General features: G+C 37.3%; 1 protein-coding gene across 1 annotated transcript; it reads right to left on the bottom strand.

The window, feature by feature from the left end:
* Nucleotides 1-21,644: 21,644 nt before the first annotated feature.
* Nucleotides 21,645-22,277, bottom strand: LOC144381307 (tubulin alpha chain-like; the record flags this gene model as incomplete). The annotated part of the gene is given in 3 exon segments (XM_078068249.1): nt 21,645-21,808; nt 21,811-22,190; nt 22,192-22,277. Coding segments are annotated over 3 exon segments (630 nt in total), but the record flags the coding sequence as incomplete, so codon positions are not given.
* Nucleotides 22,278-26,523: the final 4,246 nt, after the last annotated feature.

Here is a 26,523-nt window from a genome sequence, read left to right on the forward strand (position 1 = left end):
TTGAAGAGTCAGGGTCTTGTTCAGGATTAAGTTTTGGCTTTAGTAAATAAATATTGTGGGACTCCTGGGTGGCTCAGTCGGTTAAGTGTCTGCCTTGGGCTCAGGTCATGATCCCAGAGTTCTGGGATCAAGTCCTGCATCAGGCTCCTTGCCCAGTGGGGTAGCCTGCTTCTCCCTTTGCCTGCCACTCTCCCTGCTTGTGTTTGCTCTCTCTCTCCCTCTCTCTCTGACAAATAAATAAATAAAATCTTTTTAAAAATAATATAAATAGGGCGCCTGGGTGGCTCAGTCGTTAAGCGGCTGCCTTCGGCTCAGGTCATGATCCCAGGGTCCTGAGATCAAGTCCCACATTGGGCTCCCTGCTCAGCGGGAAGCCTGCTTCTCCCTCTCCCACTCCCCCTGCTTGTGTTCCTGCTCTCACCGTCTCTGTCTCTGTCAAAGAAATAAATAAAATCTTAAAAAAATAATAATAATAATATAAATTAATTAAATAAATAAATAAATAAATATTGTGGCTGATTTGATCTTCTATCCAGACCACTAAAACTTCCTCCATGTCAACAATAAAGCTGTTTCACTTTCTTATCATTTGTGTGTTCACTGAAGTAGTACCTTTAATTTCCTTCAAGAACTTTTTTCTTTGCATTCACAACTTGGATGTTTGGTTGAAGAGACCTAGCTTTGAGCCTATCTTGGCTTTGGACATGCCTTTCTCACTAAGCTTAATTGTTTCTAGCTTTTGTTTTTTTTTTTCCTTTATTTTTTTTATTTTATTATGTTATGTTAATCACCATACATTACATCATTAGTTTTTGATGTAGTGTTCCATGATTCATTGTTTGCATATAACACCCAGTGCTCCATTCAATACGTGCCCTCTTTAATACCCATCAGACACATGACTTTTCCTTTCATTTAAACACCTAAGGACCATTGTAGGGTTATTAATTTGCTTAATTTTGATATTGTTGTATCACAGAGAAAGGGAGAGCCAGAGAGAGAGAGAAAAAGAGAGATGGGGAATGGCTGATCAGTGAGACAGAAAACACACACTTATTAAGTTTGCCATCTTATATGGGAAGGGTTCATGGTGCCCCAAAACAATTATAATAGTAACACCAAAGATCACTGGTCACAGATCACCATAACAAATATAATAATAATGAAAAAGTTTGAAATATTGCAAAGAATTACCAAAATGTGACACAGGGCGCTATTGGAAAAATGGCACCAATAGATTGGCATGATCCAAGGTTGCTATAACCCTTCAATTTGTAAAAGATGCAGTGTCTTGGGAGTGCAATAAAGTGAAGTGCAATAAAACAAGGTATGCCTGTGTATTTCTGCCTCTTAGATATGGTTCTGCTGCCAGATGTCAAGACGGAAGTGCTTTTTGTTTTTATTGCCTATATTTGCTACTTGAGAGATAAAATATTAGACTACATTACAAGGAGATGTTACAGAATAGGTGAGATATTGGTTGTGGAGCATTTTTACAACTACAGGAAGGCTTGTACTTATCATGAACAGGTCTTACCTGACAGAATATATTTTATTCTGACACCCCCTGTTGGCTTATGGCCTCACATTTATTAGCAATATAAAGAAATCTCTGACCACACTAAAGTTAAATTTATGTTATTTATAAGTATTTATAATCCCATTTAAGATATTGTTAATAGATGAAATAAAATGGAAAGATGAGTTGTTATAAACTGAATTACATCCGGGGTGCCTGGGTGGCTCAGTCGTTAAGCATCTGCCTTCAGCTCAGGTTATGATCCCAGGGTCCTGGGATCGAGCCCCACATCGGGCTCCCTGCTCCGCGGGAAGCCTGCTTCTCCCTCTCCCACTCCCACTGCTTGTGTTCCTGCTCTCGCTGTGTCTCTCTCTGTCAAATAAATAAATAAAATCTTTTAAAAAAAACTGAATTACATCAATTAGAGAATTCTTCCAGCTTTTTATCTTGACCTTTTATATAGAATAACTTTTACATAGAATCTTAGAAAGCCAATTTAAAGGGTAAATAGTTTCCATAAAAAATATGCAAGTTGGGTTTATCTACTCCTTCAATCATTGATTCTTTCAACAAACATTATTTGGATGCTGTTGATGTGCAGGCACTGAACTCAATGTAGCAAAATGGTTTCAGCTCCATGCCTCTATGATTCCTATTTCATCTTCTTGCTATAGACTATGTCCATAATATTCATCATCATTGTATGATCATTTTTATGTAGATATGGGTAAAATGGGTAGCTATTTTTAAGTAGCTACTGAATTACCATTTTAAGATAATCTGCCACTTGAGTAAAATTTATATGCATATAGCAGTAGATTATAAGAGCATTCCTTGTAAGGGTCACTTTTTCTACTTGAAATTACCCATTGTACTTTTACTTGTTTAAGAACAGGTTAGAAGTTTAGAAGGGCAGCTGATGACTTACAGCTACAAGGTTATGAGGTATATGAGGCCAATAGGAATGATTTCAGGCTCATATTATTTTTTGACATTTGCTAAAATTGGCTAATTGCCTACTAGTATAATTTTACAAATTACTTATAAAAGACAAATTTCCACCAATATAAAACCATTAAAAATTCATTCAATCATTTTTTAAAAGAAATCAAAACCAATTATATGATAAATATCCTTTCCCGTAATTTTATCTTTGTGGCTATGACTAAGAGTTTGAGAAAATAGCCCAAGGAATTAAAGAAAGAGCTCTACTGTTCAGCTGACTTATCCAGAATGATAAAATTAAGTACTACTCATCAAATTATTGGCAATTATAGACAAGAGCTGAGAGAGTTATTTGGCCAACCAGCTAATATATTATTCATATTTCCTAGAAACTCAAAACAATCAAACAATTGTTTTTTGGAAAATTTGAAAAAGAAGAAATTTTCTCTGCAGAAAACTTACTTAAAAATATTGTATCAAATACAAATTTAAATAACCACCTTATAAATTAAACAGGAATCCCTTGGTTGCAAATGACAGAAGCCCTGCTCAAAGTAGGTTAGACATAAAAGGAAAATTTATTAAGATTCTGCAGTGTCTCACAGAATCCAGGGACTGGAATTTATCTAGGCTTCAAGAGCAAATAGTACCATCTTCCCACTAGCAAATATATCAGACTATCAGCATCAGTACCTAAGACACTGTTACAAAGAGTAAAATATTTTCATTCCTATTCGTACCTAAACTCTCTCAATGGCCAGGGACATTGCTCCTGGAATCATCCCCTCTCTCCTGTTGTGACAGATTGAATAATGAGCCCTAAATGTGTCCATGTCTTAATCCCTAGAAATTGTGAATATTGTCTTATATGGTAAAAGTGACTTCCCAGATGTAATTGCGTTAAACTCTTAATACAAAGAAATTATCCTGGGTTATCTAGGTGAACCCTAAATACAATCAGAGTATCCTTATAAGAGGGAAACAGAGAAAGATTTGACTTCAGAAGAAGGTGATGTGACCACCTCTGCTTCAGAAGAAACAGAGAAAGATTTGAAGATGTTACACTGCTGGCTTTGAAGATGGAAACAGGGGCCATGAGCCAAGGAGTGCAAGGAAAGCAACTAAAAAGCTGGAAAATGCAAGGAAACACTTGCCCCTAGAGTTCAGAGACAGCAGAGCTAGCTGGCACCTTGATTTGGACTCAGTGTTACTCATTTCAGACAACTGGCCTCCAGAATTATAAAACACATTCTGTTGTTTTAAGCCACCAAACTTGGGGTGAGTTGTTATAGCTGCCATAGTAAACTAATATCCTGTGCTTCATTGATTTCTCCCTCTAATCTAATAAGTAACTAATAAATTAACAGCATTCAAGCATGTTGTTAATTTTGCCATTAAAAAAATATTCACTTAATCTCATAAATGACCCTATTATGGATCGAATGTGTCCCCCCAAATTCATAATTTGAAATCTTACCTCCCTCAATGTGATCTGGTGTTAGGAGGTAGGGCCTTTGGGAATTAATTAGAATCAAATGAGGTCATGAAGGGGGAGCCCTCATGAATAGGATTAGTGTTCTTATAAGAGTAAAGAGAGAGCTTGCTTCTTCACTCTGCTCTCCGCTATTTGAGGATATAAGAAGTCAGCAGTCTGTAAACCAGAAGAGAGCTCTCACCAGAACCCAAGCATGCTGACGCCCAGCTCTAGGACTTCAAGCCTCCAGAACTGTGAGAAATAAATTTCTGTGGCTTATAAGCCACCCAATCTATGGTACTTTGTTATAGTATCCCAAACAGACTAAGACAGACGCCAAATATCACTCCATATCTCTGCTTCCTTTTATGTAGAAGCCGAAAGTTGTCTTTTTTTGCCTTCTCTACTCCCTTGCTTCTAGTCTCTCCTTAACTTCATCACACTTTTATCTTGATCATTCTCTTATTAAACTGCTTATCAAGGGAAACAACCTCCACTTGCTAAATTCATCCTCATCCTACTCAAAGGTCTACATGGTTGATTATTCCCTCCTTTTGAAATACTTTCTTCACTTGACAGAGGACATCACCCTCTCCTCATTTCTCTCCTACCTCACTGCCACCCCTTAATCACTATTTCCAGGTCCTCCATTGATTTCTGACTTTACAGTGTTGGACTGAACCAAGTCTCATCTCTCTTCTATTCATACTCACTCATGGTGGTCTAACCCACTCCTGTGGCTTTATATATTATTTAATTACTTCCATATTTTTACCTCAAGCTCCAATCTCTGAGTTCAAGACATGTTCGTTTGAATACTTAATAGGCTTCTCAAACTAAATAGTTCCAAAACAGAACTCTTCATCCTTCCATATCCTCATATCTGCTCTTCTCTATCTTACTAAATAGTACCCACCTCAACACAAGGCAAAAATCCTACAGGTCACCTTTGTTTCCCCTCTTAATCTCATACCCCTTGTATGACCTATCAGCAAATTCTTTGCTTTACTTAAATTTGGCCAATTATCTGAAAATGCATCCATACTTAAGCTACATACTGATGGCTAAATACTGAACCCTTCCAATCGCATCCAACCTAATCTAAGCCCCATGACTATCACAGTAATATGCCTCCCTTCTTATCCCCACTTTTTGCCTATTTTCATAATCACCAGAACCATCTTTTATAAATGCAAATCAGATTATTTCTATATACTGGCCAAAATATTCCAATGGTTTTCTTTAATATTTAGATTCTACAACCTACAAGTCCTACATTCTGTGGTCTTCCTACCTCTCCACATTCATCTCTTACTATATTCTTTGTTTGCTATGCTGCAGCTATGCTGGCCTTCTTTCTGTATCTTGAATGCAAGTTAATATTTTCCTTAGGGCTACTGAACTCCTGCTACTTATGCCTGGAATTTTATTTCCCCAGATGATTGCATGACTTCTTTCTTCTCCCATGTTTGCTTGTTTATTATCTGCCTACCCCATTAGAATACAAACTCCTTAAAAGTAAGGAGTTTTTTCCTATATAAGTTACTTATTTATGCCCAGATTCTAGATCAATGTCTGATGCATAGGAGGTGCTCAATATATACTCATGAAAAAAGGAATGAACTAGAGACTCAAATGCTGTCAATACTCTCTCTATGAAGGATTTGTTTTACTATTTTTTTTTTAAAGATTTTATTTATTTATTTGAGAGAGAGAGAATGAGAGAGAACACATGAGAGGGGGGAGGGTCAGAGGGAGAAGCAGACTCCCTGCCGAGCAGGGAGCCCGATGCGGGACTCGATCCAGGGACTCCAGGATCATGACCTGAGCCGAAGGCAGTCGCTTAACCAACTGAGCCACCCAGGCGCCCTGTTTTACTATTTTTCTTCTTTGTGCCAACCAATCAACTCTACTTCTCTGATACAGAGCAGAGAGCCTTTCATTTCACAGCTTCTTCCATCAAAGAAATATTATCCAGTTTGGTATTTCTGTGTCCAAAAAATCCCAGAGAAGGATCTTAAGAGACAACTTTCACATTATTAAAATATTTCACAATATTAAAATAAATGGAATATACAATGCTGTGAGTTCCCTGTGAAATTTCTGTGTTAGATTGCTCTTTAAAGTTCTTACTTAAAAAACAAAAACAAAACAAAACAGAAAGGAGCCTGCCTATTGAACTTATCTCAAATGAAGAAATGTAATTATGATTGCACACAATTACTGCCAATAATATCCTCCCAAGGAGAGGTCTGGAAAAAGGTTAGGAAGAGTCCCCCTCTGAAACAGATCCTGTACCTGCTATTATTCTTCCAAAAGAAAAGTCAACATTGGTTCAGGCATCTGAAAAAAAGGGCTTTGTCTCTCAAGCAAAGGCCAGAACTAAGAAGTTAAAAGCTACCATGGTAAAATATTGTTCATTTTGTGTACATGATTAAAAACACACATACACACAGAAATCCCTATGGTTTCCAGGTGTCTGTTTTTCTAAAACTGCTGTCTGTGTGCTAATTTTTTGTGGGGTTTTTTTTGCTTTAATTTTTAGGGCAGTTTTAGATTCGCAGAAAAACTGAGCAGAAGGGACAAAGATTTCTCATATAGTCTGGTCACCATATACACACACCCTCTCCAACTATCAAAATTTCCACACCAGAGTATATTTGTTACAATCAATGAGCTTACACTGACACACCATTATCACCCAAAGTCCATAATTTACATTAAGGTCCACTCTTAGTATTAACGTGTTGCATGGATTTAAACAAATGTATAATGATACTTATCTACCCCTATAGTATCATACAGAGTATTTCATTGCACTAAAAATCCCCTGTGCTCTGCCCATTCATCCTTTCCTCCTCTCTATCCTCTGGCAATCAATGATTCTTCCATTGTCTCCAGTTTTGCCTTTTCCAGAATGTCATATAGTTGGGATCATACAGTTCACTCCTACTCTGATTGGCTTCTTTCACTCAGTAATATGCATTTAAGTTTCCTCCTTGTCTTCATGGCTTCATAGCTCATTTCTTTTTAGTGCTAAGAATATTCAATTGTCTAGCTATACCACAGTTTATTTATCCATTCATCTACTGAAGGAAGAAACATCTTGGTTGTTTCCAAGTTTTGACAATCATGAAAAAGCTGGGGCGCCCGGGTGGCTCAGTCATTAAGTGTCTGCCTTTGGTTCAGGTCATGATCCCAGGGTCCTGGGATCGAGCCCCGCATCGGGCTCCCTGTTCCGCAGGAAGCCTGCTTCTCCCTCTCCCACTCCCCCTGCTTGTGTTCCCTCTCTCGCTGTGTCTCTCTCTGTCAAATAAATAAATAAAATCTAAAAAAAAAAAAAAAGCCGCTATAAACATCCATGTGCAGGTTTTTATGTATGTATAAGTTTTCATCTCCTTTGGGTAAATACCAAGGAGTGTGATGGTGGGATCTTTTGCTAAGAGTATTTTTAGTTTTATAAGAAATTGCCAAACTGGGTGACTAAGTCGGCTAAGCATCAGATTCTTGATTTTGGCTCAGGTCATGATCCCGAGGTCATGAGATTGAGCCCCAGGTTGAGCTCCATGCTGAACACTGAATGTGGAGTCTGCTTGAGATTCTCTCTTCCTCTCCCTTCACCCCTCCCCCTGCTCATGTTCCCTCAATCTCTAAAAATAAATAAATAAATAAATAAATAAATAAAATCTAAAAAAAAAAAAGGAAGTTGTCAAACTGTCTTCTAAAGTGGATATACCATTTTGCATTTCCACTAGAAAAAAATGAGAATTCCTGTTGCTCCGCATATTTGTCAGCATTTGTCATTCTTAGCATTCAGGATTTGAGCCATTCCAATGTGTGTTTAGTTATATCTCATTATTGTTTTAATTTGCAATTCTTTCATGTCATATGATGTTTAGCATCTTTTCATATGCTTACTTACCATTTGGATATCTTTGTTAGTGTGTTTTCTGTTCAGGTCTCTTCTTAATTTATTTTTTAAAGATTTATTTATCTGAGAGAGAGAGAGAGAAAGAGAGAGAGAGAGCATGTGTGGGGGAGGGACAGAGGGAGAACGAGAGGCAGAGAATCCTCAAGCAGACTCCAAGCTGAGTGCAGAGCCCAAAGCAGGGCTCGATCCCAAGACCCTGAGACCATGAACTGAGCCAAAATCCAGAGTTGGGCACTCAACTGACTAAGCCATCCAGACACCCTTTTTCTTCATTTAAAGATTTTTATTTTGAAGAAACAAATCATCATTAAAATTACACTGGCTTTGGGGCGCCTGGGTGGCTCAGTTGGTTAGGCGACTGCCTTCGGCTCAGGTCATGATCCTGGAGTCCCAGGATCGAGTCCCGCATTGGGCTCCCTGCTCAGCGAGGAGTCTGCTTCTCCCTCTGACTCTCCCCCCTCATGCTCTCTCTCTCTCTCATTAAAAAAAAAAAAAAAAAAAAAATTACACTGGCTTTTTCATTTAAAGACTTACTACAAATACTGATTATAATATTATAAGCAACAGAAGAAAAACTAAAATCAATATGGATAATTGTCATTTAAACTCTTAAATTCAGAATTTGTAAATGTCAAAAATATTTTAGGCAATATATTAGGTCAGACTTAAGTTGGTGGAATTATTTATCTGATCATTAGCTTTAGCAAAGCTCCCATTACTTCATTCTATTTATTTCTTTTTAAAATTTATGTAGCATCTTTGTAGAAAAACAATTTATAGATATTTTAGAACTTTACTGAATATACCATGCCATTCATTTTAACACATTTTTGGGCTCTTTAGAGAAATCAAATCTCAGAAGGAATGTATAAATCTGCTGACAGAACTAACATTATCACTACTCAACAAATTAATATTTGTTTAATCAAATATTTCTATGTGTCTAGAATCACTAACATTTAATTTAGATTTTACTACATGAAGTTGACAATTGATAAATGTGATATAAATGCCATGAAATAAGGATCAAATTTTTCCATTAATGGACATGTCTGTAATGTATTTATTTCTATGATTTTTTTGTGGTAAAAACACAAGAGATATATACACTTAATAAATTTTACATGTACAGTACAGTATGTTAACTATAAGCACAAAGTTGTACAGAAGATCTCTAGAACTCTTTCATCATTCATGACTGAAATTTAATTTCCATTTTCTATTGTTCTTTTGCCCATTTTTTAATTGGGTTGTTTTCTTATTGTTGAGTTTTAAGAGGCTTTTTTTGGGGTGGGGGGTTACGGTATAGCAGATGCATCTTTTTGCAAAATTTTTCTCCCAGGCTGTGGTTTCTATGCCTTTTCATTCTCTTGATGGTGTCTTTCACAGAGCATAAGTTTTTAATTTTAATGAAGTCCCATTTACCAAGTATTTCTTTCACAGACTGTGCTGTTAATGCCATATCTTAAAAGTCATCACCAAAACCAAGGTTATCCAGATTTTCTGTTATGTTATTTTCTAGTAATTTTATAGTTTTGGGGTTTACATTTAGGTCTACAATCCATTTGAGTTAATTTTGTGAAGGGCACAAGATTCATTTTTTACATGTGGATTCCAGTTGTTCCAGCACCACTTGTTGAAAAGACTTTCTTTGCTCCATTGTATTTCCTTTGCTCCTTTGTCAAAAATCAGTAACTATATTTGTGGGTATTTTTTTATGGGCACGCTATTAGGTTCCACTAATCTATTTGTCTATTCTTTTGTCAATACCACGTCTTAATTAGAATAGCTATATAGTAAGTCTTGAAGATAAGTAGTGTCTGTCCTCCAATTTTATTTTTCTTCTTCAATATATTAATTGCTATTCTGGGTTTTTTACCCTCTTTATATAAACTTAAGAATCAGTTTGTCAAAATCCACAAACTTGCTGGGATTTTGACTGGGATAGTGTTGAATCTATAGATCAAGTTGGGAAGAACTGACATCTTAATAATATTGAGTCTTCTTATCTATGACCATGGACTATCTCTCCATTTATTTATTCTTTCATTTCTTTCGATAGAGTGTTGTAGTTTTTTCATTGCAGATCTTGTGCATATTTTGTTAGATTTTTACCTAACCATTCAATTTTGAGGGGCACTGATGTAAATGGTATCATGGTTTTCATTTCAAATTCCACTTGTTTTTTTCAAGTATATAGGAATTAGATTGACTTTTTTAAGATTCACTTTTTATATTAACCTTATATCCTGCAACCTTATTATAATTGCTCATTAGTTCCAGGAGTTTTCAGTTGACTCATGTTTTCTATGTAGACAATCATGTCATTTTTGAACAAAAACTATTTTAGGTTTTCCTTCTCAATCAGTATACATTTTATTTTATTTTCTTGTCTTATTTTATTGGATAGGACTTCCAGTATGATGTTGGAAAAGAGTGGTGAGACATACTTTCTCTGCACCTATTGAGATAATCAAGGGTTTGTCTTTTTTAGCCTGCTGATGTGATGAAGTACATCAATTGATTTTCAAGTGCTGAACCAGGCTTGTATAATGGGATAAAATCCATTTGATCATAGTATATAATTCTTTTTATACCTTGTTGAATTTCCTAATATTTTGTTGAAGATTCTGCCATCTATGTTCATGAGAGATATTAATCTGTAGTTTTCTTTTCTTATAATATTCTTGCCTGTTTGGTATTAGGGTAACGTGGGCCTCACTGAAGGAGTCAGGAAGTATTCCCCCTTCTCTATCCTCTGATAAGGATTTTAAAAAAGAATTGGTATAGTTTTTAAGTGTTTGTTAGAATTCACCAGTGAACCCATCTGGATCTGGGGCTTGCTGTTTTGGAAAGTTATTAATTATAAATTCAATTTCTTTAATAGATATAAGCCTGTTCAGGTATCTATTTCTTCTTGTGAAAATTTTGGAAGATGGTGTCTTTTAAGAGATTGGTCCATTTTATCTAGGTTATCAAATGTATGGGATAGAACTGTTCATAGTAATCCTTTATTATCCTTTTAATGTTTATAATATCTATAGCGAGGTCCCCTCTTTCATTTTTTTAAGATTTATTTATTTATTTTATAAAGAAAGAGAGACAGAGCAAGGCAAGGGGCAGAGGGAGAGGGAGAGAATCTCAAGCAGACTCCCCATTGAGCACAGAGCCTGATGAAGGGTTCTACCTCATGACCCTGACATCATGACCTGAGCCAAAATCAAGAGTTGGACACCCAACCAAGTGAGCCACCAAGGCGTCCCTCTTTCATTTCTAATTTTAGTAATTTTTCCTCTCTTCATTTTTACTTAGCCTGGCTAGCAGCTTATTGAATTCATTGAACTTTTGAGAGAACTAGCTTTTGATTTCATTGATTTTCTTCATTAATTTCCTGCTTTCAATTTCACTGGTTTCTGTTCTAATTTTTATTGTTTCTTTTCTACTGCTTTCTTTGGATTAAATTTGTTCTTGCTTTTTATAATTTCCTAAGGTAGAACCTTAGAAAATTGATTTTAGAAATTTATTTTGGAAAGTCTAGAGAGGTTAATTTCAGTCACTTGACTGATGGTGTTGATGAGTTCACATATGTCCTTACTTATTTTCTGCCTGCTGGATCTATCCATTTCTAATAGAGGGGTGTTGAAGTCTCACTATGGAATGGATTTTCTATTTCTCCTTACAGTTCTATCAGTGTTTGCCTCACATGTTTTGATTATCTGTTGGTAGACACATACACATTAAAGATTGTTATATCTCCTTGAAAAATTGATGCCTTTATCATTATGTCGTGCTCTTCCTTATCCCTGATGACTTTCCTTGCTTTAAAGTTCACTTTATATGAAATTAATATGGCTACTCTTGCTTTCTTTTAATTAATGTTAGCAAGGTATATATTTCTCTATCCCCTTACTTTTAATCTATGTGTCTTTATATTTAAATTAGTTTTTTGGCGGGGAGGAGGAAAATGGCAGAAGAGTAGGAGACCTAAATTTCATCTGGTCCCAGGAATTCAGCTAGATAGGGATCAAACCATTCTGAACACCCACGAACTCAACAGGAGATCGAAGAAAAGAATAGCAGCAACTCTCCGAACAGAAAAGTGACCACTTTCTGGAAGGTAGGATGTGCGGAGAAGTGATTCCGAGGCGATATACATGAAGATAGACGGCAGGGGGAGGGAGCCTCCATCAGCTGCTACCGGCAAGTGATAGAGCAGCGGAACACAAAATCAAAACTTTTAGAAGTCGACTCCACTGAGAGACATCGCTCCAGTGGCTAAGCAGGGGGTGGAACCCTCGCTGGGACAGTGTGGTCTCAGGACCCTCAGGGTCACAGGAAGACCAGGGGTGCCTGCGTGTGGCAGAGCTCCCAGGTATCGGACCAGGGAAGCCGCTGCAAAGACAGAGCCGAGGAGTGGGCTCTCAGTTCGGGGTTCCCATAAACCGTGATCCGCAGCACAGTCGGGCCACTGCTCTTCCAGCAGGGACCCAACAAGTGGCAGATCCGGGGAGACTCCCTTCCTCCCCAGGGAGGAGTGGCGCGGGAGCACACCACAGGAATCTGCTGGGTTTGGAGACTCCAAACAGGGACGACTTCCAAAGCTGTACAGAAAGCTTGCAGGGAACAAAAGCTCCTGAGAGCAAATCTGAGCAGATTACTTAGCCCGGACCCAGCATGGGCAGGGCAATTCCCACTCCTGCAAAGACATTTGAGAACCACAGCGACAGGCCTCTCCCCCAGATCAGCAAGAACAGCCAGCCAAGACCAAGTTTACCAATCAAAGAGAACGGCAGACTCCACCACTAGGGGAATACAGCACATAGAATTCATGGCTTTCTTCCCCCTGATTCTTTAGTCTTTCAAAGTTAATTTTTGTAATTTTCTTTTTTTTTTCTTTTTCTTTGAATTTTTCTTTCTCCCTTTTTCAACCAACATCTTATCAATCCTTTTTTTAAAAATCTTTTTTATTTTTCATTTTTAGAGTTACATTCTATCCCATCATAGTACTTAACCTTATTTTTGGTATATATATAAGTTGTTCTCCCTTTAAAATTTTGGGATACAGTTTCTTCTAACAGGCCAAAATATACCCTAAATCTCTAGTGTATGGCTTTGTTCTAGTCTCCTGCCTGATCACATTCTCTCCCTTTTTTTTTTAATTTCTTTTCTTTCTTTTTTCAACCAACTTCTTCTCAATTCCTTTTATAAAATCTTTTATAATTTTCATCTTTACAGTCATATTCCATCCCTTCATTGTATTTACCCTTATTTTTGTATATATATAAGCATCTCTTTCTTTAAAAATTTGGGAGGCAGTTTCTTCTAACAGACCAAAATACACCCAAAATCTAGTGTGTGGCACTGATCTAGTCACCAGCCTGATCATATTTGATCATATTCTTTTTTTTGTCTTTTTCTTTTTCTATTATTTTTTCTTTTTTCTTTCTTTCCCTTTCATTCCCCCTGGTTTCAGATGTCTTCTGATTTGTTTAGTGTATATTTTTCTGGGGTCGTTGTTACCTTGTTAGCATTTTGTTCTCTCATTCATCTATTCTCCTCTGGACAAAATGACAAGATGGAAAAAATGACCTCAAAAAAAAGAACAAGAGGCAGTAATGACTGCCAGGGACCTAATCAATATGGACATTAGTAAGACGTTAGAACTAGAGTTCAGAATAACGATTATAAAGATACTAGCTGGGCATATAAAAAGCATGAAGACACTAGAGAATCCCTTCTGGAGAAATAAAAGAACTAAAATCTACCAAGTAAAATCAAAAAGGCTATTGATGAGGTGCAATCAAAAATGGAAGCTCTAACTGCTAGGATAAATGAGGCAGAAGAGAGAATTGGTGATATAGAAGACCAAATGATGGAAAATAAAGAAGCTGAGAAAAAGAGAGATAAACAACTACTGGATCACAAGGGCAGAATTCGAGAGATAAGTGATACCATAAGACAAAACAATATTAGAATAATTGGGATCCCAGAAGAAGAAGAAAGAGAGAGAGGGGCAGAAGGTATACTGGAGCAAATTATAGCAGAGAACTTCCCTAACTTGGGGAAGGAAACAGGCATCAAAATCCAGGAGGCACAGAGAACCCCCCTCAAAATCAATAAAAATAGGTGAACACCCCGATATTTCATAGTAAACTTACGAGTCTCAGACTCAAAAATAATATCCTGAAAGCAACTCGGGACAAGAGATCTGTAACCTACAATGGTAGAAACATTAGATTGGCAACAGACCTATCCACAGAGACCTGGCATGCCAGAAATGACTGGCAGGATATATTCAGAGCACTAAATGAGAAAAATATGCAGCCAAGAATACTATATCCAGCTAGGCTGTCACTGAAAATAGAAGGAGAGATAAGAAGCTTCCAGGACAAACAAAACTAAAGGAATTTGCAAACACAAAACCAGCCCTACAAGAAATATTGAAAAGGGTCCTCTAAGCAAAGAGAGAGCCTAAAAGTAACATAGACCAGAAAGGAACACAGACAATATGCAGTAACAGTCACCTTACAGTCAATACAATGGCACTAAATTCATATCTCTCCATAGTTACCCTGAATGTAAATGGGCTAAATGCCCCAGTCAAAAGACAGAGGGTATCAGATTGAATAAAAAAACAAGACCCATTGATATGCTGTCTGCAAGAGACTCATTTTAGACCCAAAGACACGTCCAGATTGAAAGTGAGGGGGTGGAAAAGCATTTCCCATGCTAATGGACACCAAAAGAAAGCTGGGGTGGCAATCCTTATATCAGACAAATTAGATTTTAAACCAAAGACTATAATAGGAGATGAGGAAGGACACTATATCATACTTAAAGGGTCTATCCAACAAGAAGATCTAACAATTGTAAATATCTATGCCCCTAACATGGGAGCAGCCAATTATATAAGCCAATTAATAACAAAAGCAAAGAAACACATCGACAACAATACAATAATAGTAGGGGACTTTAACACCCCCCTCACTGAAATGGACAGATCATCTAAGCAAAAGATCAACAAAGAAATAAAGACTTTAAATGACACACTGGACCAAATAGACTTCACAGATATATTCAGAACAGTCCATCCCAAAGCAACAGAATACACATTCTTCTCTAGTGCCCATGGAACATTCTCCAGAATAGATCACATCCTAGGTCACAAATCAGGTCTCAACTGGTACCAAAAGTTTGGGATCATTCCCCGCATATTTTTGGACCACACTGCTGTGAAACTAGAACTCAATCACAAGGGGAAAGTCAGAAAGAACTCAAATACATGGAGGCTAAAGAGCATCCTACTAAAGAATGAATGGGTCAACCAGGAAATTAAAGAAGAATTTAAAAAATTCATGGAAACAAATGAAAATGAAAACACAACTGTTCAAAACCTTTGGGATGCAGCAAAGGCAGTCCTAAGAGGAAAGTATATAGCAATACAAGCCTTTCTCAAGAAACAAGAAAGGTCTCAAATATACAACCTAACCCTACACCTAAAGGAGCTGGAGAAACAACAGCAAATAAAGCCTAAACCCAGCAGGAGAAGAGAAATGATAAAGCTCAGAGCAGAAATCAATGAAATAGAAACCAAAAGAACAGTAGAACAGATCAACAAAACTAGGAGCTGTTCTTTGAAAGAATTAATAAGACTGATAAACCCCTGGCCAGACTTATCAAAAAGAAAAGAGAAATGACCCAAATAAATAAAATCATGAATGAAAGAGGAGAGATCACAACCAACACCAAAGAAATACAAACAATTACAAGAACATATTATGAGCAACTCTATGCCAGCAAATTAGATAACCTGGAAGAAATGGATGCATTCCTAGAGAGGCATCAACTACTAAAACTGAACCAGGAAGAAATAGAAAACCTGAACAGACCTATAACCCCTAAGGAAATTGAAGCAGTCATCAAAAATCTCCCAACAAATAAAAGCCCAGGGCCAGACAGCTTCCCAGGGGAATTCTACCAAACATTTAAAGAAGAATTAATACCTATCCTTCTGAAACTGTTCCAAAAAATAGAAATGGAAGGAAAACTTCCAAACTCGTTTTATGAGGCCACCATTACCTTGATCCCAAAACCAGACAAAGACCCCATCAAAAAGGAGAATTACAGACCAATATCCTTGATGAACATGGATGCAAAAATTCTCATCAAAATACTAGCCAATAGGATCCAACAGTCCATTAAAAGGATTATTCACCACGACCAAGTGGGATTGATCCCTGGGCTGCAAGGTTGGTTCAACATCCGCAAATCAATCAATGTGATACAATACATTAACAAAAGAAAGAACAAGAACCATAGGATCCTCTCAATAGATGCAGAAAAAGCTTTTGACAAAGTATGCATCCTTTCTTGATCAAAACTCTTCAGAGTATAGGGATAGAGGGTACATACCTCAATATCATAAAAGCCATCTATGAAAAACCCACAGTGAATATCATTCTCATTGGGGAAAAACTGAGAGGTTTCCCCCTAAGGTCAGGAACACGGCAGGGATGTCCACTATCACCACTGCTATTCAACATAGTACTAGAAGTCCTAGCCACAGCAATCAGACAACAAAAAGAAATAAAAAGCATCCAAATTGGCAAAGAAGAAGTCAAACTCTCACTCTTTGCAGATGATATGATACTTTATGTGGAAAACCCCAAAGACTCCACCCCAAAACTGCTAGAACTCATACAGGAATTCAGTAAAGTGGCAGGATATAAAATCATTGCACAGAAATCAGTGGCATTCCTATACACAAACAAGACAGGAGAAAGAGAAATTAAGGAGTTGATCCCATTTACAATTGCATCCAAAACCATAAGATACCTAGGAATAAATCTAACCAAAGAGGCAAAGAATCTGTACTCAGAAAACTATAAAATACTCATGAAAGAATTTGAGGAAGACACAAAGAAATGGAAAAACGTTCCATGCTTATGAATTGGAAGAATAAATATTGTGAAGAAGTCAATGCTACCCAGAGCAATCTACACATTCAATGTAATCCCTATCAAAATACCACCAACTTTTTTCAAAGAAATGGAACAAAGAATCCTAAAATTTGTATGGAACCTGAAAAGACCCCGAATAGCCAGAGGAATGTTGAAAAAGGTGGCATCACAATTCCAGACTTCAAGCTCTATTACAAAGCTGTCATCATCAAGACAGTATGGTACTGGCACAAAAACAGACACATAGATCAATGGAACAGAATAGAGAGCCATGAAATGGACCCTCAACTCTAGGGTCAACTAATCTTTGACAAAACAGGAAAGAATGTCCAATGGAAAAAAGACAGTCTCTTCAACAAATGGTGTTGGGAAAATTGGACAGCCACATGCAGAAGAATGAAACTGGACCATTTCCTTACACCACACACAAAAATAAACTCAAAATGGTTGAAAGACCTCAATGTGAGACAGGAGTCCATCAAAATCCTAAAGGAGAACACAGGCAGCAACCTCATTGACCTCAGCTGCAGCAACTTCTTCCTAGAAACATCGCCAAAGGCAAGGGAAGCAAGGGCAAAAATGAACTATTGGGACTTCATCAAGATAAAAAGCTTTTGCACAGCAAAAGAAACAGTCAACAAAATCAAAAGACAACTGACAGAATGGGAGAAGATATTTGCAAATGACATATCAAATAAAGGGCTAGTATCCAAAATCTATAAAGAATTTATAAAACTCAACACCCAAAGAACAAATAATCCAATCAAGAAATGGGCAGAAGACATGAACAGACATTTTTCCCAAGAAGACATCCAAATGGCCAACAGACACATGAAAAAGAGCTCAACATCGCTCGGCATCAGGGAAATCCAAATCAAAACCTCCATGAGATACCACCTCACACCAGTCAGAATGGCTAAAATTAACAAGTCAGGAAATGATAGATTTTGGCGGGGATGCGGAGAAAGGGGAACCCTCCTACACTGTTGGTGGGAATGCAAGCTGGTGAAGCCACTCTAGAAAACAGTATGGAGGGTCCTCGAAAAGTTGAAAATAGAGCTACCATACCACCCAGCAATTGCACTACTAGGTATTTACCCCAAAGATACAAATGTAGGGATATAGCAGCAATGTCCACAATAGCCAAACTGTGGAAAGAGCCAAGATGTCCATCGACAGATGAATGGATAAAGAAGATGTGGTATATATATACCATGGAATATTATGCAGCCATCAAAAGGAATGAGATCTTGCCATTTGCAATGACGTGGATGGAATTGGAGGGTATTATACTGAGCGAAATAAGTCAATCAGAGAAAGACATGTATATCATATGATCTCACGGATAATGAGGAATTCTTAATCTCAGGAAACAAACTGAGGGTGCTGGAGTGGTGGGGGGTTGGGAGGGATGGGGTTGATGGATGATAGACATTGGGGAGGGTATGTGCTACGGTGAGTGCTGTGAATTGTGTAAGACTGTTGAATCCCAGACCTGTACCTCTGAAACAAATAATACATTATATGTTAAAAATATATATATATAGTAGGAAGGGAGAAATGAAGAGGGGGAATTCGGAGGGGGAGACGAACCATGGGAGACTATGGGCTCTGAGAAACAAACTGAGGTGTGGGGGAATGGGTTAGCCCAGTGATGGGTATTAAAGAGGGCACGTACTGAATGGAACACTGGGTGTTATACACAAATAATGAATCATGGAACACTACATCAAAAACTAATGATGTAATGTATGGTGATTAACATAACATAATAAAAAAATTAGCATAGAGTATTGCTGTTGAGGGAAGTTTTATTCAGATCAAGTATATCTGATATTTGTAATTTAAGTCCTATTTATGAGCATTTAGATTAATGAAACTGGAAAAGCTTATGCTCTACATTTTGCTTAGTCTTAATTGTTTACTTTTAAGTTCAGTAAGGGAAAAAAATATGATTTACGTAACAACAGAAACACAATTATTTTTAATCAAGTTTATTATGAATATTCTTAAATATTATTTATGAGAACAAGAATTTTGAATGGAAAAAAGAACTTGGGTAGTCATTTTATAATGTTTCAGGTTTGTTAAATCTACTTGAATCCTTTTACAAATTAGAATGAGATATAATAACCTATCAGTTGAAATTTCATGTAAGTGTCCTTAGGGAATGATGATCCTAGTTCTCACTCTTTAGAGTAGAACAACCTTAACTTTTCCCTATAACAATTACATTTCTTATAAATTCAATGAAAGTATTTCCACAAGGATTTGTAACTCTGCAGATTCCCAATAAAAGAGATATATACAAGTACTGTTGTATAATTTAATTATAAATTCATTAATATGCCATACCTGACAGTTTAGGGTGTTACAATGGTAATCTCTTGTGAAAACACCACACAGAGCTCTGCTACATGGTTAACTTTTTGGTAAAATGATTCTCAACAGTGCTGCCAAGGGTCTGACTGACAAGAAAAAAGACCCACTAGTCACTTAAGAGAGAACAGACGTAAAAACCTCAAAGGACAATGGACTTTGTCTGCCAGTGTATTATTCGATGAGCCTAGAAAGCTTAATGCCTTTCCTATCCCTCAGTATTAAATAGCTATATTTGTGTTACTTGACTAAACAAATAGGCTTAAGTGATAACACTTAGATAACAGTAAAATGAAGATAAACATGGCTTCATCCAAAGGAAAATCCAGGAAAAGATCCCCACCCATCAGAAAAAACTTCCCACACGATCAAGCATAAAGAGAAGGTGTGAGTCAGTAAAGGCAGATGCTTCTCTGAATCTAAGCATAAAGCCTAATCTGAGAGCAGACCTCAAGATCTGAAGGCTTTTTCTTATCCCTAGTTCTAAGGAAAGTGATATTACAGCCTTTGAAACTGAAAGAGAAAATGCAACTTAAAAAATAAAGTGACCTAAATCTACCACATGGCCATGTGCATTATTTTTAAAGGAGAGATTCAGGAATGAAAGAGAATTCAAGTCACTTGTGTACTAACTTTGTTGGTGCAACATACACAACCACCCCTTCATTGCTCTCCTTCAGCACTTTCTCCATGCACTAGTAGGAAGCATTGGTTTTGCCAAGACTTGAGGCAACAATCACTGCTGCTGACTCATTATTACCCACATCAGGGAGCTCACTGCAGGATTCAGAGCACCATCTTTTGTCAAGAGAGTGAAGAGCCTGTTACCAAAACAAAGAGGATATCATTTGTATTCTTTCTCTTCTTCACCTAGATTATGCTACACCCAGAACTTTGAATCTCTGAAGATTAGGTATGGTAAACATTCAGAGGAATGATTCGGGAGAATGCCTGATTACTGAAGTCATTACTTCAGAAAAGAAATTTTGTTTTACATTTTGGCCTGGAGGGAGGGTTTTCTTTCTGAAAAATGGAAAGTAAGGCTGAGTGAAACATCCTTTTTAGTTTTCTAATTATTTGGTATTTCATAAGTACAGAAAAAGTTTTGCATAACTGAATTCCAAGAAGTTAGTAATGCCGTGTCAGTCTAGCTTCACATATAGATAGATATTAATATATCTTTTCCTGATGATGAAAATAAAAAGGCCAAGAAGGAAAAAAGTCAATGATTCATCATTCTCTAGTTACATTCTTTGGACACGGGAGAAAACCATCTACTACCTTTGAGGACATGTGAGAATGTCTCACACACATTCATCGCTAGGACCCATGCTTATATCACATCAAAATGATGATGACTAGTCAAAGAATTTTAATACTATCTGCTTGCTATATGATAGGCAGGAGATAGGAAAACATACCTACCTATCCACCCTCTTTGCTCAGGTCCCCTTCCAGAGACATACTAGAGTGAACTGATTAGAAGAATTATAACTTATGTAGGAATAATGAAGAATATGTGTGTCTTGTGATCCATAGTGAAGTGAGAAACTGCTCCTCCTGCTTTAGGAAAAACAGAAAATCAGGTTCTGACTTCCTACATGGATATATTTTATTTTCATTTGTTATTCAATATTTTTCAATTTTAAATAAATTTGTTTAAGAACAACTAAGATAGTGGGAGTCCAGCACACAACTGTCTATGGATTCTGCACATCTTTCTCTTCGGTTTAAATGTTTTAGCCCATTTTCCCACAACTCTTCTATGTAAATCCAAGACAAAATTGACTGATCACTTTAGAAAAAGTTAACTTTCAAAAAATGCCTAAATTGGATGGTGACAGTTTGTATTACTAGCAATCAAAGAGCAAAGAATGCACAATCAGTATTATCTTTCTTATCCAGTCATATCCACCTAGATATGAACTCCCAGTTTAGACCACCAAATTTCCCTGTACATATATACACCTACATACAAGTTTTTCTGTTATCATAGGCAATATTTGGAAGCTCCTCTAGGCTAATGCAACTCAAAGATGTCTATGTGACTCAATCAAAGTAACCACAGTTTTTTTTTCTTAAAGCCTTTACTTTGAGACATGATGGAAAAATCTTACATATACACATGGAAAAGACATGATCACAGTTAAAAGTGAAAACAATCTAGGGGCGCCTGGGTAGCTCAGTCAGTTAAGTGGCCAACTCTTGATTTTGGCTTGGTCATGATCTCAGGGTCCTGGGATCAAGCCCCACGTTGGGCTCCATACTCACCAGGGAGTCTGCCTGGGGATTCTCTCTCTCTAACCCTCTCCCTCTGCCCCTCTCCCCACTCATGCGTGATGAAGACAATCTAACCAGAAAGCTTCAGTGCCTGTCAGCTAATGTTAAAGCTAAAGTTCTGAGTGTCACGTGCTGCAAGGCTGAAAGGAATAGTAATTAGTATTCCTCTCCTTCTTCTACATGCTCTTCTTCAACAGAATCCACACCAACCTCTTTGTAGTCCTTCTCAAGGGTAGCCATGTCCTCCCAGGTCTCAGAAAACTCTTCTTCCTCCATACCCTCACCCACATACAAGTGAACAAAGGCACACCTGGCATATACAGGTCAAACTTATGGTCCAGGTGAGCCCAGTCCCCAGCAGTGGCTGAGGTGGTGTTCAGCATGCACCCAGCTCGCTGTACTTTGGCCAGATCTCCACAAGATACCATAGTGGGAGGCTGGTAATTAATGCCAACTTTGAAGCTAGTAGGGTACCAGTCCATAAACTGGATGCTGTACTTGGTTTTGACGGTAGCAATGGTGGCACTGACAGCTTTGAGAACCACATCGCCACAGTACAACAGGCAACAAGCCATGTATTTACCATGGCGAGAGTCACATTTCACCATCTGGTTGACTGGCTCAAAGCATGCATTGGTGATCTCTGTTACAAAAAGCTGTTCATGGTAGGCTTTCTCAGCAGAGATGATGGGCATATATGAGCAGAGGGAAGTGAATGTGGGGATAGGACACCAGCTTGATCTGGAATTTTGTCAGGGCTCCATCAAATCTGAGGGAGGCAGTGATGGTTTATATGTTAGATAAAAAGTCACAGGGCGCCTGGGTGGCTCAGTCAGTTAAGTGTCTGCCTTCAGCTCAGGTCATGATCCCAGGGTCTTGGGATCGAGCCCCACATCAGACTCTCTGCTCTAAGTGGGGAGTCTGCTTCTCCCTCTCCCATTGCCCCTCCTTCCCCAGTTCATGCTCTGTCTCATTCACTTTCTCTCAAATAAATAAATAAAATCTTAAAAAAATAAAGAAAGAAAAAGAAAGGGCACATTCCACAAGCTTGTAGTTGACCTTTTTGATGAAACAGTTTCAAATGACATTATACAAAATCTAAAATTTTATGTAAATACAACATGTAAAGACACAGTAAAAAGAAGCTGCAAAATCACACTAATTTGAAAAATACAATGATTGCTGTCATTACCTGCCACGTGTCAGAAATAAAATCCTGGACCTTGGAATCTGGGTCTTTTGTCTCATCTCATATCAAGTAATGGCCCATGTATCATAGTGGAAACCAAGCTGGTCTGGTATCACTACAATATGTATTCTTTATCTTATCATCTCTTGTTATCTGCTATTATTTTAATATAGAGTTTTATCTGAAATCACCTCAAACACAAAACTGAATAAACATTTAATAAATATTTACTGAGCACATCCACACCTAAGGCATTTTTACCATGTTGTTAAATAGTGTGATATTTAAGTAAGATGAGTTTTATCACCTAAAACATCATTTTGGGATAAATAAAAAGGTAGATATTAATGTTAAAAACAAAGTACATCCTGGAATTGGAAGTTAGTAGCCTATTAAAGACTATTCTTAGCTCTCACTACAATTTATAGATATGCATAGTACCAGAATCAAGTAGAGGATTAATTCTTGTTACTAAGAGGCTTCGAAGTGTCATCTGGAAATCATTTGATATTTAATCTCTGCTTCCAGAAAGTGTCCATACAAATTTTCTAATTCTAATATACTTCAAATTTTGGTAACAGGTTACCAATAACTAGTCTCAAATCTGTTATATTATAAATTAGAATCAGTAAATACGTTCAGTTGATAACTCTATATATGAGATACTTCATTAACACCAATTAATTTTTCTACTATATTAAAATTGATTAAAAGTAATGAGACATTACATTTACCCTCAGGGTTGGATCTAAAGAGTCTGCCAAAGCATTAAAACCTAAATTTTTAAGGCTTTGGCTATAAATTGATTATCTTCCTCTTCTAAAATCTCTGGGTATTTCTCCAGGAGCTAACAGATCCTTTTTATCATTTAAACAGCTAGAGTTAATCTTTTGAAATTTTGCCTTGTTAAAGAAACAATAAAATTGTTACAGAAAGCATCAGAAATAATTGCTCTATCACTTATGTCAATAATCTAGTCCAATTAACTTAATCTGATTAAATTCAATTCTGCTTGCCTTTAGCAGAGGTTTGAGAGCATTAAAAAACAACAACAACAAACTTGGGGTGCTTAGGTGGCTCAGTCGGTTAGGCATCCACATCTTGATCTCAGCTCAGGTCTTGATCTCAGGGTGGTGAGCTCAGGCCTACCATGGAGCCCACTAAAAAAAAAAAAAAGCTCATGATTAAATAAAATTAATATTCCATCTATCCACACTTCCCCATCATCTTAAATAACTCTGAAATAGCTGTGTAAATGTAGGCAAAAAAAATTTAAAAAGGAACAAATTTTGTAATTCATAGCAGAAGTAAGAATCACTTGCACTCAGCTCTGAACAAGTTTCTACAGGAAAATAACATAATAACTTGCACATAATATGCATATCTTCTTTTCTATATGCATAGAAAAAAAATTCTATGACTTTAGTTATCTGATCAAAACAGAGCAACATTTTCCAAGGCCTATTCTTGGCCATATACGGTATTTGCATTTATGAAACAATCAGCAGAAATTCTGAATCATGGAGGGCTAAGATAGAAACTCACCACATCCCAATCATTCTATACAAACTCTCATGTTCCCATATAGCCTCTTAATATAAAGTCAGGGCTGTTGTAATGCCCTCTTTCTTCAACAAGTGTTCCTGAACATCTGCTTATGCAGAAGGTGGATGTATGCTTTAAGAAGGTACAAAGGCAAAAAAAAAAAAAAAAAGAAGGTACAAAGGCATTTAACACAGTTCCTATGTCCAGGGACTTTCAGTCTGGTGGGTGAAACAAGGGTTTGCTCTTGACCTAGATAATTATGAAATAAATTTATAATTCAGAGTCCAACAGGAGATAGAGTCCAACAGGAGATAAAGGTAGAGTTACACAACTGAAGTAGTTGAGAAGCCTTCATGAAAAGATGGACCATAAACTGAATTTGGAGGACAGATAGAATTTAGGCAGATGAAGACAAGGAAGAAGGTATCTGTAGAGGAGACTGTTAATTACCACCTCCATATCCATTAACTCATTCTTCCTTATCACTGCCTGTATTAAAGGATAGTGCAATGTGCCCAACTAAAAGCCTGTATTTTCTAACAGCCCTGTGGGTAGGCATGGCTTTGTAACAAGTTTGGCCATTGAGAAATAAGCAGAAGTTGGTAGAATTTCTACAAAGCCTCCTTAGATGGAGGAAATACAACTGAAATGGTACATATTTGCCTTTTTTTCCTCTTCTTACTTTATTCCGGAATATGGCCATGATGGCTAGAACCATTAGCAGCCAATGAAATAACCTTAAGAATGAAGGTTCATCCACTCTGGAAAACAGTATGGAGGTTCCTCAAAAAGTTGAAAATAGAGCTACCATACGATCCAGCAATTGCACTACTGGGTATTTACCCCAAAGACACAAATGTAGGGATCCGAAGGGATATGTGCACCCCAATGTTTATAGCAGCAATGTCCACAATAGCTAAACTGTGGAAAGAGCCAAGATGTCCATTGACAGATGAATGGATAAAGAAGATGTGGTATATATATACCATGGAATATTATGCAGCCATCAAAAGGAATGAGATCTTGCCATTTGCAATGACGTGGATGGAACTGGAGGGTGTTATGCTGAGCAAAATAAGTCAATCAGAGAAAGACATGTATCATATGACCTCACTGATATGAGGAATTCTTAATCTCAGGAAACAAACTGAGGGTTGCTGGAGTGGGGGGTGGGGTGGGAGGGATGGGGTGGCTGGGTGATAGACACTGGGGAGGGTATGTGCTATGGTGAGCGCTGTGAATTGTGCAAGACTGTTGAATCACAGATCTGTACCTCTGAAACAAATAATGCAATATATGTTAAGAAAAAAAAAAAGAAGATAGCAGGAGGGGAAGAATGAAGGGGGGGAAATCGGAAGGGGAGACGAACCATGAGAGACGACGGACTCTGAAAAACAAACTGAGGGTTCTAGAGGGGAGGGGGTGGGAGGATGGGTTAGCCTGATGATGGGTATTAAAGAGGGCACGTTCTGCATGGAGCACTGGGTGTTATGCACAAACAATGAATCATGGGACACTACATCAAAAACTAATGATGTAATGTATGGTGATTAACATAACAATAAAAAAATTTTAAAAAAAAAGAATGAAGTTTCATCTATGAAATAACCTTAAGAATATAAGCCACACACCAGCTATGGTGGAACATGATAGAGGGGTCTATGTCCCTCGTGACACAAAAGAGTAGCCACAGCAGGAATAAACTCCCTATCTCTGGACTTCCTTTACATAAGGGAGAAAAAAATTTTCTCTTTTTAAAGCCATTGTCAACTCTCTGTTAGTTGCAGTCAATGGCAATTTCTGATATAATATTATGGACAAGTAAAAATACATAAGTTAAGGCTTAGAGATGGAAATGAGCATGGTACACGTGGGCTGAGGGACTGGCTTTGTTGGATAACAAAATAATGAGATATGAGGGTGAATACCAAGAAGAGTCACATGCATCCTTGCCGAAGTATGAACTACTCAAGTAGGAACTACTCAAGACAGGATGATTAAGTAGAATTACTTGAAAAAGAATTGTCAGTTTGGAAATGTAATGACATGTGGTAGTTTCATCTAGGATCAAAATTACATCTCTATTCAGTCCCATTTTTCTCTAATTTTTCCCTTAGCTGTCACTTTCATGTTTCAATCTTCAGGAAAATAAAGAATAAAAACACAGACTATCTGAGTCACATGAATAAATAATACCTGAAAATAGTACGCACACAACACTTCTCATATATATTTCACAAAGATGACTCTACTACCTGTTGAAGACATTGATAAATAAATGATCATGCAGAGCCACAGAAA

This window comes from Halichoerus grypus, chromosome 3 (assembly GCF_964656455.1).
Source record: "Halichoerus grypus chromosome 3, mHalGry1.hap1.1, whole genome shotgun sequence".
NCBI lineage: Eukaryota > Metazoa > Chordata > Mammalia > Carnivora > Phocidae > Halichoerus > Halichoerus grypus.